General features: G+C 53.8%; 4 protein-coding genes across 4 annotated transcripts; 3 read left to right on the top strand and 1 right to left on the bottom strand.

Annotated features, from left to right (window-relative positions):
- Positions 1–145: 145 nt before the first annotated feature.
- J4E84_001424 (uncharacterized protein) lies at positions 146–3,792 on the top strand (the record flags this gene model as incomplete). The annotated part of the gene is made up of 4 exons (XM_049384056.1): positions 146–154; positions 205–646; positions 694–3,446; positions 3,496–3,792. The coding sequence occupies 4 exons, from the start codon at positions 146–148 to the stop codon at positions 3,790–3,792; spliced, it is 3,501 nt and encodes a 1,166-aa protein (XP_049249574.1).
- Positions 3,793–4,892: 1,100 nt separating this feature from the next.
- J4E84_001425 (uncharacterized protein) lies at positions 4,893–7,020 on the top strand (the record flags this gene model as incomplete). Its single annotated transcript, XM_049384057.1, has 4 exons — positions 4,893–5,074; positions 5,234–6,235; positions 6,282–6,534; positions 6,580–7,020. 4 exons carry the CDS (start codon positions 4,893–4,895, stop codon positions 7,018–7,020), a joined length of 1,878 nt encoding a protein of 625 aa, XP_049249575.1.
- A 1,653-nt stretch (positions 7,021–8,673) lies between these two features.
- On the top strand, positions 8,674–9,900 carry J4E84_001426 (uncharacterized protein; the record flags this gene model as incomplete). The annotated part of the gene is made up of 2 exons (XM_049384058.1): positions 8,674–9,085; positions 9,164–9,900. 2 exons carry the CDS (start codon positions 8,674–8,676, stop codon positions 9,898–9,900), a joined length of 1,149 nt encoding a protein of 382 aa, XP_049249576.1.
- Positions 9,901–10,033: 133 nt separating this feature from the next.
- On the bottom strand, positions 10,034–12,604 carry J4E84_001427 (uncharacterized protein; the record flags this gene model as incomplete). Its single annotated transcript, XM_049384059.1, has 1 exon — positions 10,034–12,604. The coding sequence occupies one exon, from the start codon at positions 12,602–12,604 to the stop codon at positions 10,034–10,036; it is 2,571 nt and encodes an 856-aa protein (XP_049249577.1).
- Positions 12,605–14,821: the final 2,217 nt, after the last annotated feature.

Below are 14,821 nucleotides of genomic sequence, written 5' to 3' on the forward strand. Positions count from 1 at the left end.
CCATGTCACCTAGCCGCGACGGACCCCAGAACGTGTCAGAATAGTGGTTTGTCCCCATGGTTCCGCGTTTGATATTCCATTAGGAAAGTGTATTACTTGTCTACTTTGCATGTTTTTCTATGCTCCTTCATAATTCAGCAGCATCATGTTCCAGGTACCCGATTCCCATCCACGTTGCATCATGGGCATGCTGACAAGACACAGCGCATTCGGGGGGCCATCGACGCCAGAATAGCAGAAGAGCAAGCGCGCCAGAAAGCCACCTCACCATCGGGCACTCCACGATCCAGCTCCACAACACGGAGATCCAACTCACGCAACCTCTCGCCCTCGAAGCGCACAGCGAGATCGAAAGATGGCGACAGCAGCAAGGCTGCGCCGGCAGGGAAGGGCCCTGACCCCTCAGAGTTTGACCCGGAATTTGTCGTAGGAGAAGAAGATGACCCGCCGAGTCGAGCCGGCACACCGCGACCAAAGGAGAAGGCGCAACCCGCCGAAGTGAATGCGGAGAATGGCGATGGTAAGAAGGAGGAGGAAGAGGGGCCGACTGCGGAAGTCGAAGTGAAGCCAGAACAGCCACCAGAGCTGCCGCGCGAGATCCAATTGCGATTGCGCAGGCTGGACAAGCTGGACCCCAAGTATACGGGTGAGTGACGCCTTCCCTATGCATGCGCCAAGCTAATCCCCCTCCAGAACTCCTTCGGTCGTACCGCATCGCACACGCCAGAGTGGGCGCAATCGAGGCCTTCGAGAGCTCCCTACGTGAATACACCCCTCTCACTTCCATCAGCGACACGGGCGCGTTCGTCGAATACCTAGGCCAACTGAACGTCAAGAGTGACATGCTCATGGAGGAGCTAAAGCGGGTATCCAAGGAGCGCGATGAGCTCAACAAGAAGCTGGAGGACGCCGAGAAGCGCGTGAAGGAGGCTACGGCTGAGGTCGAGACGCTGAAGTCCCAGGCGCCGGCTGCCAGCGACGCTGTACCGGACGATTCCACAACACAGACCGACTCCGTCGCGCCATCCTCACCCTCCAAAGCGTCCAAGCAAACTGAGAGCACCGAAGACACGGAAGACTTCTTCTCGTACGACAGCGAGCTGCCCCGCCTGCAGACACAATTGCAGGAAAGCGAGGAGAAGGTCGGAAAGCTCGAGGAGGAGAACAAGTCGCTCAAGGAAGAGCTTTCTACGGCTCAGGAATCGGCACAGTCATTCATGCAGAACCTGGAGACTACGACGAACGATCTGAACACATTCAAGGACACCCACCAACGACTACAAAGGGATGCTGATGATCGCGAGAAGGAGCTCAACAACAACATTGTGGATCTCAAGTCGAAGGTTGAAAGCGCCGAGGAAGAGCTACACAAGCACAAGGATACTCATGACCAGAATGAGAGGACCATCGCCGAACTCAAGACGAAGCTTGACGCAACATCCAAGGAACTGGAAGAGCTACATGCGGACAAGGGAGAGAAGATTGTCGAAGATGATCAGGTGCAAGAGCTCAAGCAGCGCATCGAGGAACTCCAAGGTGAACTTTCGCAATTGCGCGAATCACAAGCCAAGGCCGAGAAGCGGAACGAGACCATGGACGGATTGCTCGGCAAAGTTCGCGAGCAGCTAAAGACTACAGAAGCAAAACGCGATAGCGCGTTAGTCGAGCTCGAGCAAGCGAAGAAGGACTTGCAGAAAGCGAACGATGACAAGGAATCGACCAAACCAGAACCAGTCCAGCAGCCGCAAGCGACCCCAGCACAAGCTCCCCAGAGCGCAGCAGCAAAGAAGAGAGCCCGCGCCAAGGAGAACAAGAAGAATAAGAAGGGAGGAAAGGGACCTGAGGCCAGTGGAACGTTGACACCTGAAGCAACACCCAGTGAAGCTGGAGATACCGAAGGCCTTCTCAGCCCCCGCGATGCCGAATTCTCGCCGTCCCAACTTGAAGACGCGTTGAAGGATGTCGCGCAGCTCAAATCTGACCTTGAAGAGAAGGTCGCAGCTATCGAAACATTGCAGACCGAGGTCGCGGAGAAGGCGTCGACGATCGACCGTCTCAGTAAGAGGGCAAAAGACCAAGAAGACATGCAAGAAGAGATCGATACCCTGCGTCAAGACCTCCTTGACTACGGCCTCGAACACACTGAGGCCAAGGATAAGGTCAAGGAACTGCAAGCCGAGAAGGCGGCGCTGCAAGAGAACCTCACCAAGCTTGAGGCTGAAATCGCTGAGTTGAAGACCAGCAAAGCATCGAACGAGTCGTCGCAACAAGAAAGAGAGGCGTTGACCGCCGAGTTCACGGAGCTCAAGACAAAGGCGGAGACATTGCAGACGGATCTTTCAGTTGCAGAAAAGCTCGCGGCATCCCGCTTCAAAGACCTCACCGAAATGCGAGAGGTGCTGCAGAAGGCGCAACCGGAGCTGACATCATTGCGCAAGGAGGTGGCGGAGCTGCGTAGCACCAAGGACGAGCTTTCCACTAAGACTACAGAAGTCCGCCGACTGGAAAACCGCGAGAAAGACCTGAGATCGGATATTACTGAATATAAGTCTCAGTTGTCGAGCAAGGAGAGCGATATTAAGACACTCAACGACAAAATCAAACAAGAAACCAGCCAGAGGCTTGCGCTGGAAGAGACTAACAAGAAGATTCAGCGAGACCTCCAAAACTCGGAGACGGAGCGTAAGGATGTCATCGAAAACCGGGATAAGTTGACGAAAGATGCCAAAAAGGCACAAGACGAGCTCAAGGCTTCGCGTCAGAAGGTTCACGATCTGGAAGAGGAAGTTGCAAAGCTCATGCGGGAGGTGGGCAGCCTACGTGAAGAGATGCAGATGAAGTCGGCGCAATCTGCGAGCGCGCAGGACTTTGTCAGCAGCATGCAGGACCAGGTACAAGAGATGAGCACTCAAATGAAAGAGGTTCGCGCCCGAAGCGAAAGCCTAGAAGAAGAGCTTGCCGATGCGCATCGCTTACTCAGCGAACGTGGACGCGAGGCTGAGACGATGAGGAGACTCTTGAACGATGCGCAAGGACGGGCTGATACGCGGGTTCGCGAGATGCAAGAGCGCCTCGACCTTGCCGTTGAGGAACGCGAACGTGCAGAAGAGCAAGCTAGCACATTCAGCCGCCGACGCGCTCGGGAGCTCGAAGAACTGAAACAAAAGGTGCGCGACGCCGAACGCGCACAAGCACGCGCTGTGGAAGACAAAGAGGACCTGGTTGCTTCCGAAGGGGCGCTCCGCAAGCAGACGGAGGATCTCGAGAAACGGGCCGCACAAGCCAGTGAAGAGGCTTCCGAAGTCAAGCTTGCGATGAGCCAACTCCGAGACGCACTGGACGAAAGCGAGAAACAAGCCCACGAGCTGGAAAAAGAAAAGAGCGATCTGCGACGAGCATTCGACGAGACCCAGAGCCGTCTCGAGAAGCTCCAAAAGTCCAGCAAGGTACGTACTTCCACAATACCTAACATACAATATACTAATCACCCCACAGACAATGTCCGACGAGCTACGCACCCTCAAAGCCCGCGGCTCCAGCTCCACCCCCGTCCCGCAGTCCTCACGCTCCTCAGTCGAGTCCTCGCGGTCGCAACTAGCTTCACCGCGTGCCAGGGGCGGTGGAGCGATCCAAGAAGCAATCGACTACGTGTACCTCAAGAACGTGCTCCTGCAGTTTTTGGAGCAGCGAGACAAGAAGTATCAGCAACAGCTTATTCCTGTGCTGGGTATGTTGCTGCATTTCGATAAGCAGGATGAGCAGAAGTGGATGGCGGCTGTGAGTGCGAAGTAGATGTGGTAGTGAAAGTGGTGGTGGTGGTGGTGAGATGCGGCTCTCCGCAGTGAGGGATATGCGGGATGCATGCTTTGAGCGTGACCCGCTGGTCAGGTGTTACAGGGCTGCTAATGGATGGCGCGCGAATGTAGGATACGGGTCATTTATAGTTTTGCATAGCGGTTTCTTCTTTGAAGGTCAGGTTTCAAGACTCATGTATTACATAGTGTTAGTGAGCTGCGCTTTCCTGCCGCAGAGGTTGGGCTCAGCGCATAGCTCTTTCTTGAATAGGCGTTTCCATTGCAGACATTGGTAGCGAGAGCTAGATAGGAAGGCACACATGATGCATGACGCTACCTCAAGATCCTCAGATGCGGTATTAATGATGAATTGGAAGGTTCAGATGTAGCATGATGTGGTCCAGGGTCCTCAGGTGCAGTCGGTATGCTGATGTTGACATCCCACGTGTGCTGCAGATCGGGTCGCAACAACAAGCATTGCTGGCTCAAGCCTACCACATTGCTAAATTGCTACCGGCCCGGTATGTCTAGGCAAGGTGCTCGCTGCGCTAAGTCAACAAGACGCAAGGCTTTGGGCAAAACTGGCTTGCGTGGAACTAATGTGGTAGCAGGCGACTATTTGTAGGCGTCGACTGATGTCATAATTCGTCTGGCCTGCTTCCTTACCGCTTCCTCCGGCTTTGACGCGCTCCAGCCATCCGTCACCATCTCTATCATCATCCCAAGTCGCATCGAATTCTCCGAGAAGCGATCCCGACTTGATTAATCACGCATCTCTCCCAGCGAGTCATCTCCCGTGGTTGTCGCAGCATCGCGCACCCGTGCAAACCCCCACCAGAGCACCAATCAGAGCCCCGACATCGATAGGCTGGCGAGGGGAGCGCTAAGCCCGTGTCCAGCAATTGAAGAAATCGCGAGGCAGTGCGACAGAAGAGCCACACTGCCCTCGCTATACACCTGCAAGCCCATACCAAGTAGTCTGCGTCTGCCCATGAGCGCTGCCCAACGCGTCCGGAGCGCCTAACCGCACACGCACATCCCAGCAGCCCTCGAGCCTCAGTCCCGCCCACAGCCCAGCGCGTGGCGGGGAAAGCCACCATGAATGGCACCGACATGAAGAAGGCGGCCATCAACAAGGCCAAGCAGGTCGCGCAGGCTGCCAACAGCAACGGCGGCAAGAAGCGACGGAAGGGCCAGGACCTCAAGCCCATCATCACCACGGAGAACCAGGGCAACCAGAACGCCTCGCCCGCTGGCTCGACGGGCTCCTTTCAGTACAAGTACGTTCACCACCACCACCACCCGCAACCACTACCCTCCACCACCGCTTGCAGACTCACCCTTCCCGCCCGCCCAGCCTGCGCCCCCCTCTTTCACTTGTTTTAATGCGCCCGACATGCCCTGACTGCCGCAACCTTATACTGACCTCAACCCCGCAGTGTGCAGAACGCCAACTCGCCGCTCGCCCAGCACAAGATGTACGGAAACCAATTAAGCCACTCGCCCGACTCGTCGTCGTCGTCGGTCGATGAGGCCGAGAACACAGCCGACGAGGAAGACTCGGAGGACTACTGCAAGGGCGGCTACCACCCGGTGCAGGTCGGGGAGGAGTACAAGGACGGCAAGTACACGATTGTGCGCAAGCTCGGGTGGGGCCATTTCTCGACCGTCTGGCTGTCGAGGGATAACACCAGCGGCAAGCACGTCGCCCTCAAGGTCGTGCGCTCCGCCGCGCACTACACAGAGACCGCCCTCGACGAGATTAAGCTCCTCAAGAAGGTGGTCGACGCGAACGAGAACCACCCCGGCCGGAAACATGTCGTCAGCCTCCTCGATTCCTTCAACCACAAGGGCCCGAACGGCGTCCACGTCTGCATGGTGTTTGAGGTGCTGGGAGAGAATTTACTGGGCCTGATCAAGAGGTGGAACCACCGCGGTATACCGATGCCGCTGGTCAAGCAGATCACAAAGCAGGTCTTGCTGGGCCTCGACTACCTCCATCGCGAATGCGGCATCATCCACACCGACCTGAAGCCTGAGAATGTTCTCATCGAAATCGGCGACGTCGAGCAGATCGTAAAAACATACGTAAAAGACGAGCCGAAGAAGAAGGACAGCGAAGACAGCGTTAGAAACGGCAGGCGGAGACGGAGGACCCTCATCACAGGCAGCCAGCCGCTCCCCAGCCCGCTCAACGCGAGCTTCAACCACGCCGAGCTCTCTAGCTTCCCCGGCAACACACAAAGTCTCAACAAGGTTATGAGCGAGGGTACAGGTAAAGACTCCCCCACGACTATCCCGAGTCCTCCTTCTTCGTCAGACGGTGTCGTAATGAGTGGTGCTCTAGCAACTCCATCTGCCGGCCCCAGCCTGTCAATGGCAGAACGGCTCGGAATAAAGTCGAGCGACGACGACGCGCAAAAGCAACGAGAAAAGTCCGCGTAAGTTATCTCATGTCCATGTCCGAGTGTACACTAACCTTGTTAGTGATCTCCTTACTAAGGAGGTATCGGGCATCAGCCTCGATAAACCCAGCAGCTCGTCCGGCAAAACCGAGCTCGAGCAGCAAGTCGAAAACGCCTTCGAAACGATATCAGTCAAGATTGCAGATCTTGGAAACGCCTGCTGGGTTGGACACCACTTTACCAACGACATTCAGACCAGGCAATATAGGTCACCAGAAGTCATTTTGGGCAGCAAATGGGGTGCCAGTACCGATGTCTGGAGTATGGCCGCGATGGTAAGAGCACGATCAAATCTGAAGAGCACGAACTAACAATACTAGACATTCGAATTGATCACCGGCGACTACCTCTTCGACCCACAATCTGGCACCAAGTACGGCAAAGACGACGACCACATCGCACAAATCATCGAGCTACTAGGCACCTTCCCGAAGGGCCTCTGCATGTCGGGAAAATGGTCACAGGAAATATTCAACCGCAAAGGCGAGCTGCGTAACATTCACCGATTACGACACTGGGCCCTTCCCGACGTCCTCCACGAGAAATATCATTTCAGCTCAGAGGAGAGTAAGAAGATTGCCGATTTCCTGTTGCCCATGTTGGAACTACTACCCGTCGACCGCGCAAACGCGGGCGGAATGGCAGGACACGAATTCTTGAAAGACACAAAAGGCATGGAGGGTGTGGATTTGAATATCCCCGTTGGTAGCAAGGGCGAGGGCATCGAGGGGTGGGCGACGGAAATCAAGAAGACGCGGTAGAACGCGGTGAGGAAGGTGCTGAGTGCTGCGTATCTATAGAGGTGTGTGCGTGGAATGGGTGGAACGGGAGGAAATGGAAACTGCACTGGTTAGCCTGTTTTTGCTGAGCAATGGAACAGTACTCTGCGCTCGTTACGGTTGGCGGGTGATTGTGTTGTTGTTGGAAATGGGACACCGCGATAGAAGCATTACGATTATGACTCAATTGTATAGTGCGCTTTTAAGTGCAATGTTCGCAAGCTGGCTGTTCGAGACGTTGATGTGCGCTTTTGCCTGAGGATGGATGCTGTAGACACGGTCGTGCGAACTTGTGATGTGGATTAAACATGTCTGAGATATGCCGGTGCATCGCTTCGAATGGGTATAAACATAAGGATTGTTCTCGAACATGGTCATATCGGATCGAGACGTGAAGTCGACCGGCCTGGACTCGACTGCGACTGTTTATATCTCGTGTTCGGCTCGCTCTCTTATGATTCCGGTTCTTTTGGGTGTCGCCGACGCCGTTTCATGGGAACGAAAGGAAAGGCGAGATGCGGTGCGATGCTGATGCGTGAATTGACCCGAGCGTGGTAGTTGTGAAAGGAAAGGGGTCTGTGATGCGATGAGGGAGAGGCCGCAAGAATCGCTCCCGCGTGATGTCGATGCCCTGCCGTATAGTGGTGCATCAGCATAGGAGGAACCCGATATGCGTAGCTGTGCCACAAGCTGTGTTTCCTCACAAGAGGCTCAACGCCTATGAATGTGTCTGCTGCCCACATTCCTTGCGCGCTGGTCGTTGGACTTCAAGGTTAGTCGTTGGATGTCTCAGCGGGAGAAGCGCATGCGACATCATCGTGTCACCCCAACAATCAGCAACACCGTACATCTCCCGCACTTGTTATGTACATCGTGTCTGTCGTACAAAGAACCTCGGTACCGCGATGAGACCCACACGCCGTCCGTACAAGCACGGAGGATGCCCCAGCGCGCCACCCACTCACAACCCACGCATTTCGTATAATCGGCACAAGCAACGCCTGCCCTATCAAGTGAAGCCGAAGTCGTACAAAAACTCAAATCCCGCATCATCGTGTTCGCGTACCTATACTTAGCAAGACCCGTAGACACCAGCCACACTCCCAGCTCGCATATATTGAGTTTCGGGATCGCCAAGTGGGTCGAGCGTCGTCATTAACCCACGCGGCTTTAACCACGGGCCGAGAGTTGGTACCTGTAATTCGCGTAACCACTCCTGACCCTCTCGTTCCCGCTGCTGCTGTCCTCGCTATCAATGGTGGATGCTTGGTCCTGGCACCCGTATCTTTGGGTACAGGGAGTGATCTGGGAGCTGACGATGGTAATTCAAGGGATCCACTTTGATAATTTGATTGGGGCTGTGGGGAGTGGTGTGGTGCGGTTCTCCCCCTTGATGCGGCGACGAGGGAGGTGCGTGCCACGCGGAGGGTTGAGCATGGCAAGCTTTGTAGATTGTGATTAAAGTAGGTGGGTACGCGGGTTCCTTGTGGTGCTTATCTTCAGCCTCTTGCTTCAAGACTTGTTTTCTCCTCTTTGCTGAGGTCACTGTCGCTGTCTCTGTCCCTTCTCTATCCTTTTTCAAGTCATTCGTTCACGATATCGACAGAAGATTGACTTAATTCTACATCTTCCATAATGCATCTCCCCAACGTCTCCTTACTCCCCCTCTCCCTCGTCCTCCTATCAGCCACCCAAACTCTCGCCCAAACATCCACAGACTGCGACCCAACCAAGAAATCCTGTCCGGCAGACACCGCACTCTCCGAGTCAGTCTACACCCACGACTTCACCACCGGCGCCGACGATGAGAACTGGAAGGTCACTGCTGGCGATGTGAAGTACACGTCGAAAGGAGCAGAGTTCACCATCAACAAAGCCGGCGATGCACCCACTATCCAGTCGAACTGGTACATCTTCTTCGGTAGCGTGAGCTTCGTTATGAAAGCTGCGCCCGGCAAGGGCGTAGTGAGCAGTGCCATTCTCGAGAGCGACGATCTAGATGAGGTAGACTGGGAGTGGCTGGGTGGACAACCCGGGAATGTTCAGAGTAAGTGTTCCACCATTCTTCCCATCCATACCTCTTCGTATCCACCCATACGAACCCCCAACTAACACACCTCCCTAGCAAACTACTTCGGCAAAGGCAACACCACAACCCACGACCGCGAAGTAGACGCGCCCATCCCCGACACCCAATCCACCTCGCACAACTACACCATCGCCTGGACCTCCACCTCCACAACCTGGCTCGTCGACGGCACCCCCAAACGCACACTCTCCTACTCCGACGCAAACGGCGGCTCAGACTACCCGCAAACCCCCATGAACGTCCGCATCGGCATCTGGGCCGGCGGCGACCCCAACAACGCCGAGGGAACCATCGAGTGGGCGGGCGGCGAAACAGATTACAGCGCTGCGCCTTTTACGATGGTGGTGGAGAAGGTGGAGGTTAGGAATCAGAATCCCGGTTCCAGCTATCAGTATGGCGATTTGAGTGGGTCTTTTGAGAGTATTGTTGTTGATGGCGGGGATGGGAAAGTTAAGAAGAGTGGGAGTGAGGATGGTGATGGGGAGAAGAGTTCTAGTGCGAGTAGTGAGGGGGTGAAGACGGAGGCTAGTGCTAGTGCGAGCGCGAGTGCGACGGTTAATGTTAATGTGGATGGGGGTGTGGGTGGTGAGCATGCGATGGAGACGGGGAATGTTACGGGGAGTGCGAGTATGGCTAGTGTGACGCCGACGGGAAGTGCGACGGGTAGTGCGGGTGTGGCTGAGCAGACGGGTGAGTCTGGTGCTGTGATGGGTAAGAGTCTAGGTGGAGGGCTCTTGGTGCTCAGCGCCATTACTGCGATGCTCTGGATTTAGATGTTAGCTATAATTACTTGATTCATCAATCCTTGGGACAAAGATCATTCTGTATTGGAAGCCTAGACGCTGAGCCGAGTATCTACCCTTCGCGCAAAGCTAGAAGTATCGATGATCTCTTCCAAGATGCAACCTAATCCACCTCCGACTCGTATCTAGAGCCATATCCAGAGTTGCCCGAACGCTCCTGCACCACTTGCCAATACATCGAGTATGGAAACTCGGTACGCAGCTGAACGGGAATCAAGTCTTCCAACGGGGTTTCGAAGCTAGGTTCATCCACACTCCGGTATCCTGGAAACTTGACCTTCATACTCTTCTGCAACGCTGCAGCACCCTTGAGAGCCGAATCTCCCTCTTTCTCAATCATCTTGCGGAGCATTATACCTACCACCGGAAAGATACACGGGTGGTGTGGTTGATTCTTCTTCCAGTTGTACAGCATACAGGGGATAGCGATGGTCAACCATGAATCTCCTTGGAAAATGAATGCTGGATAGTCGACCGGTGCGACCTTCCGAGCGTACTTATGGATCTGCAGCAGTACCTGGGTGCATCGCATATGCAGCTGCAATACGTCGAATGTGAGAGCCGTCTCATCTTTGCTAACCACGTCCTTGAACATACGTAGCTTTTCCAGAGAAGACAGGGGCTTGTGCGGATTGTGAGACTTTTTCTGAGCGTCTCCAATCAGCGAATCTAATTTGACAAGCGTGTCTTTCCTTGGTTCGTCGTCATGCACAGGCCCCTTCTGTCTTTGTTGACGCCATTTCTCCAGTGTCTTGACTTTCTGATGCGTCTTATCGCGTGGCATTCTGTCAACGGACGACTCGAGATACTGGGAATGATAACTGAGGCGACGTGTTCCACTGACGCGGGAAACATAGGTTGAGCTGCTGCCTACGGTACTAGGCCTGTAACCTTTGGTGAAATCGTGGACCACATTTCCCATGATCAGCAGGACGCGTTTTCCGAATTCAGGGTCTTGTTGTGGTTTCTTGCCCATAAAGATCCAATCGCTACCTTGCTGCTCGATCAACCATTCCATATCTGCCCATCGCAGGTCTTCAGGTAAATATCCGGCACACTGAGCAGCGTTGTACAGATGGGCCATCACAATGATTTGACCATCGTTTGACGTACACTCGATAGCTACTTCGTGATACTCTTTGCACATGGTGGCCAGGAGTACGCCGCAGAACGCCGGATCGCACCTCAATAGTGAGAACCCAGGCATCTTCCGGAATTTTAGCGGTAGTTGTTCTTCATCAATATCGAACCCCATCTGTGCCTTCTTATTGACAATGACGGCTTCGACGAACTCTTTGCGATCGATAACGCTTTCACGAGAGAGTGTATAGGCGTCGTCCAACCCCTCGAACCCCTTGACGTCGAGGTAAGCTTGGTATCCTGTGATGATCTGCTGTCCGATCTTGTAGAGAAGCTCCTCACCGACAGATAAATGACGCTCCAGCTCTCTTTGCATATCCCAGAATATTTGCAGCGAGAAAAAGATCCAGCTTTGCAGGCGGCCCTCGCGAAGCATGGCGAATGCAGCCTTTCGCACCATGTACTCTTCCATGAAACGGGGTTCTATCGAAGGTGATGCTGCAAACTGTGAAACACACTTGAGGAATCTCTTTTCATCGTTGGAGTATCGAAATTCTTCGTTCTTCGTTATGTCACTGAATGTGAAGAGGAGCAACTCTGTGACATGCTTGCATATGACAGTGTTGAAGCTCAATGATTGCTTTTCTTGTTTGTAAGCGAAAGGCTCCCCACAATCATTGGTTGCATTGACGAATGGCGAACCTGGTTCAACCTTGGAGCGGCTGCGCTGTAAGAAGCCGATGAGTTCGCCGTGCATACTATGACCTTTCGAGTCCTTGAATCGAGGGTTGGCTTCCTCAAAATCGTTGCTCAACTTCTCTATCATTGTCAAAGCGACGTTCATGGTTAGCGCGGCGGCCTGGAGACCAATGTCGCCGTTCGCGAACTCACGCCAAGTGCGTCTGACTGCAATCCTGAGATCTGTAACGTCCATGAGAAAGCAGTAGATGGCGAAGGTAACGTCAGTTTCAGACTCTTCGAGCTTGTAGGTCACCTTCGACTTGGCGGGTGTGGCGTGGACCTCGATAATCTCGGGCATATGGTCGGACTCGGGGAGAGCCTCGTTCTCCAGCAGCTCGTACTTGTTACTCGTGCGTATAGCCTCTGCCTTTGTGGTCTTGGGCTGCCGACGTTCGACTTGTGGCCTCTTGGCGGCCTTGAAGATTTCGAGGACGTCTTCCAAAGTCTTGATGAAGTATTGGTGGCTCGCGTTGTTCTCCTTGACGGCGTTGTCTGCACAGTCAGAAGTGCTTGCGTACCAGACTGCGCAATCTTTGCGACCTCGAATGACAGCCTGCAAGGTTCCGAAGACCGAGGTTGGAACAGATGCACGCGCATCGTTGGCGATGGCTGTCGCAAGAGCGACAAATGATCTAGCGGTGATATGGTACGTAGCCGGGGCATTCTTTGCGGCTTTCCTGGCGGATCCCTTCAATCTACCTCCCGTAGGCGGTTTCCCATGTTGTTGACTATCGTTGAACACCTCGTTGACGGTACCAGTGGCGCGGGCTGTCTCAGCTAGCCATTGAACAAGATCTTCGGTTCCTCTCTTGTACTTCTGATAAGCATCGAATAGCAAGGGCGTGAGCGCCATTATTGGCAAAGGGGATTGTGTGAGGAATATGGCAACGTGTGTTGGTCGCGTCGCAAGTCGGATGTAGCCAAGTACCTGGAGGTGGGGTATAGCTAGACTGATATACTAAACCGAAGTCGTCCGTGCGCGCTCGCAATGAAGGAGGGCTTTAAAACAGAGAAACTGCTGTTGCGTGGGCAACGGTGATCAAACATAGCCAAGGGGGTACTGTACAAGACACGGCGACGGAGGGACGCTGCATACCGGCATGTGAAACCAGACCAACACATCGACAAATACATTGAGATGACCATATAGTGCCACGGTGCGCTTTCGACGTCCTCGCTCCATCCATGGCAGGAGGACCAAATAAAGTAAACTCGATGAGTCCAAAGCGAAGAGTAGCACAGTTCCTGTGATGTCGATACCCGGTGCAGAAGGTAGTAACACAAAGATTTTGTAGGGGCGAGGTTGCTCTAGGCAATGTGATGGTATGGGACGACATGAGGTGAACAGAGTTTTTTTTTACGACTGCTAAAGACTGACGGGAATGGGAGCTTCGCCATGTTGATCAGGGGCTGCTCTGATGCGTGTGTGTCTTCTGAAGCGGCTCCTTGCATCGTGACGGAACTGTTCACATCCAGGTATGCGACCTTTTGCTGCACTCCATAAGTGTGAAGTCATTGAGTGGTGAATTTTGATGAGAGCTGCATCGTTCGCGTTAGCCATCAGCCTACAAGTTGGCATGCGATGGCTAAAAGCTGCCGTTGTGGTGCCGGTACCGGGTCTGCATTTTGCGTGAAATGAAGCGTGCAAAGCGTTGTTTGTGAGAAGTGCGGTCATCGAGGCCAAGGGACGGTGGTCTATCCCGAGGTCTTCCGGTGGCGAACGTGTCAACGCACGGTCCTGTCGAGGTGGGGCTCCGGCTCGTTCGCAGCCTGCCTTCGTTCATTGCGACCACAATTTCTGCAAGAACCATGAACATGGCCGTCGCAGTCTCTCGCTATCTTTGCAACCGACGGAATAATTTCAGCTGCTCGCCTTGGATATCAACGTCACCTCCGCATGCTGCGGACAATCTGCTAGTACATTGCGCCGTAAAATTAGTAGGTCTAGAGACATCTTGAAAGCCCGCTTAGCATGCTATCTCATAGCACTGTCTAGCTAGATGATGATAATCACGAAGCATACAGGATACTTATGATTTTCATTGACACTGTAGAAGTGTGTAACAAACCAACGCGACCCAGTTCCGGGCCCCAGTCTGAATCAAAGGTGCATCTTCTTGTGAGGCAATCTTGTGGAATTCCGGCGTAAGCATTATGCTCGAATCGAGGATGGCTTGTAGCCCTTCTGCCTTAAACTGCCCCGCTCGGCTTGCACACGCACCGCCTCTATGAGCTACCTGCTCATATTCGTCGTCACCCGTGTTCTGGCACCGCCCCGATCCTGCCAATCCTCAACAATGCCAGATCTACGTTTCCCTTACCTTCTCTCTTCGCGCGGAACTTCATACAAACCAGCAGCCACCCGCAAAATTGAAGTTCCGAGCGTTGGCATACGTATGTCTCGTTCATTCCAGTACCGGCCTTTGGACCGACAGACTTCCTCAATCAGACTCATACGACTCCTAAGCGAAAAGTCCGCCGGCGGTCACGTTCAATGCAACATCAAAAGCGCTACTACAGAAGCCTCATATATCTGTCTCTCATATGTATGGGGCGGTGATGACGAACGCTATACCATTCTCATAGACGGCAAACCCTTCAAAGTGCGTCACAACCTACATGGATTTCTGACACAGGCGAGACGAATCAAGCATTTATCACGTGCGTGGATCTGGATCGACGCCCTCTGCATCAACCAGAACGACTCTTCCGAACGAAATCATCAAGTCCAGCAAATGGGTGTGATTTTCAGCCGGGCGAAGAATGTGGTTTCATGGCTGGGAGATGACGTCAGCATCGCCGAGTACTTGGAGTACCTGCGGCCACGTACCATGAGCGAAAAGTGCGCAAAAGATAAGAAGAGACCGACTTTGGGACATCCTGAATCTGGGCTGGGTTTTCACCATCTTTGCGTTGCTGAGTACTGGGATCGGGCATGGATTACGCAAGAGCTCGGGCTTGCACGAGAGATAACGCTCATGGCCGCTGATATCGAACTGGACGGTTCATTATTCCCAGGACTTTCCAATTTGGAAAGCTACCCTAGACGACTCGAACTTCTCCACCAATC

This window comes from Alternaria hordeiaustralica (genome assembly GCF_023758085.1).
Source record: "Alternaria hordeiaustralica strain BMP 2776 chromosome Unknown scaffold_1, whole genome shotgun sequence".
NCBI lineage: Eukaryota > Fungi > Ascomycota > Dothideomycetes > Pleosporales > Pleosporaceae > Alternaria > Alternaria hordeiaustralica.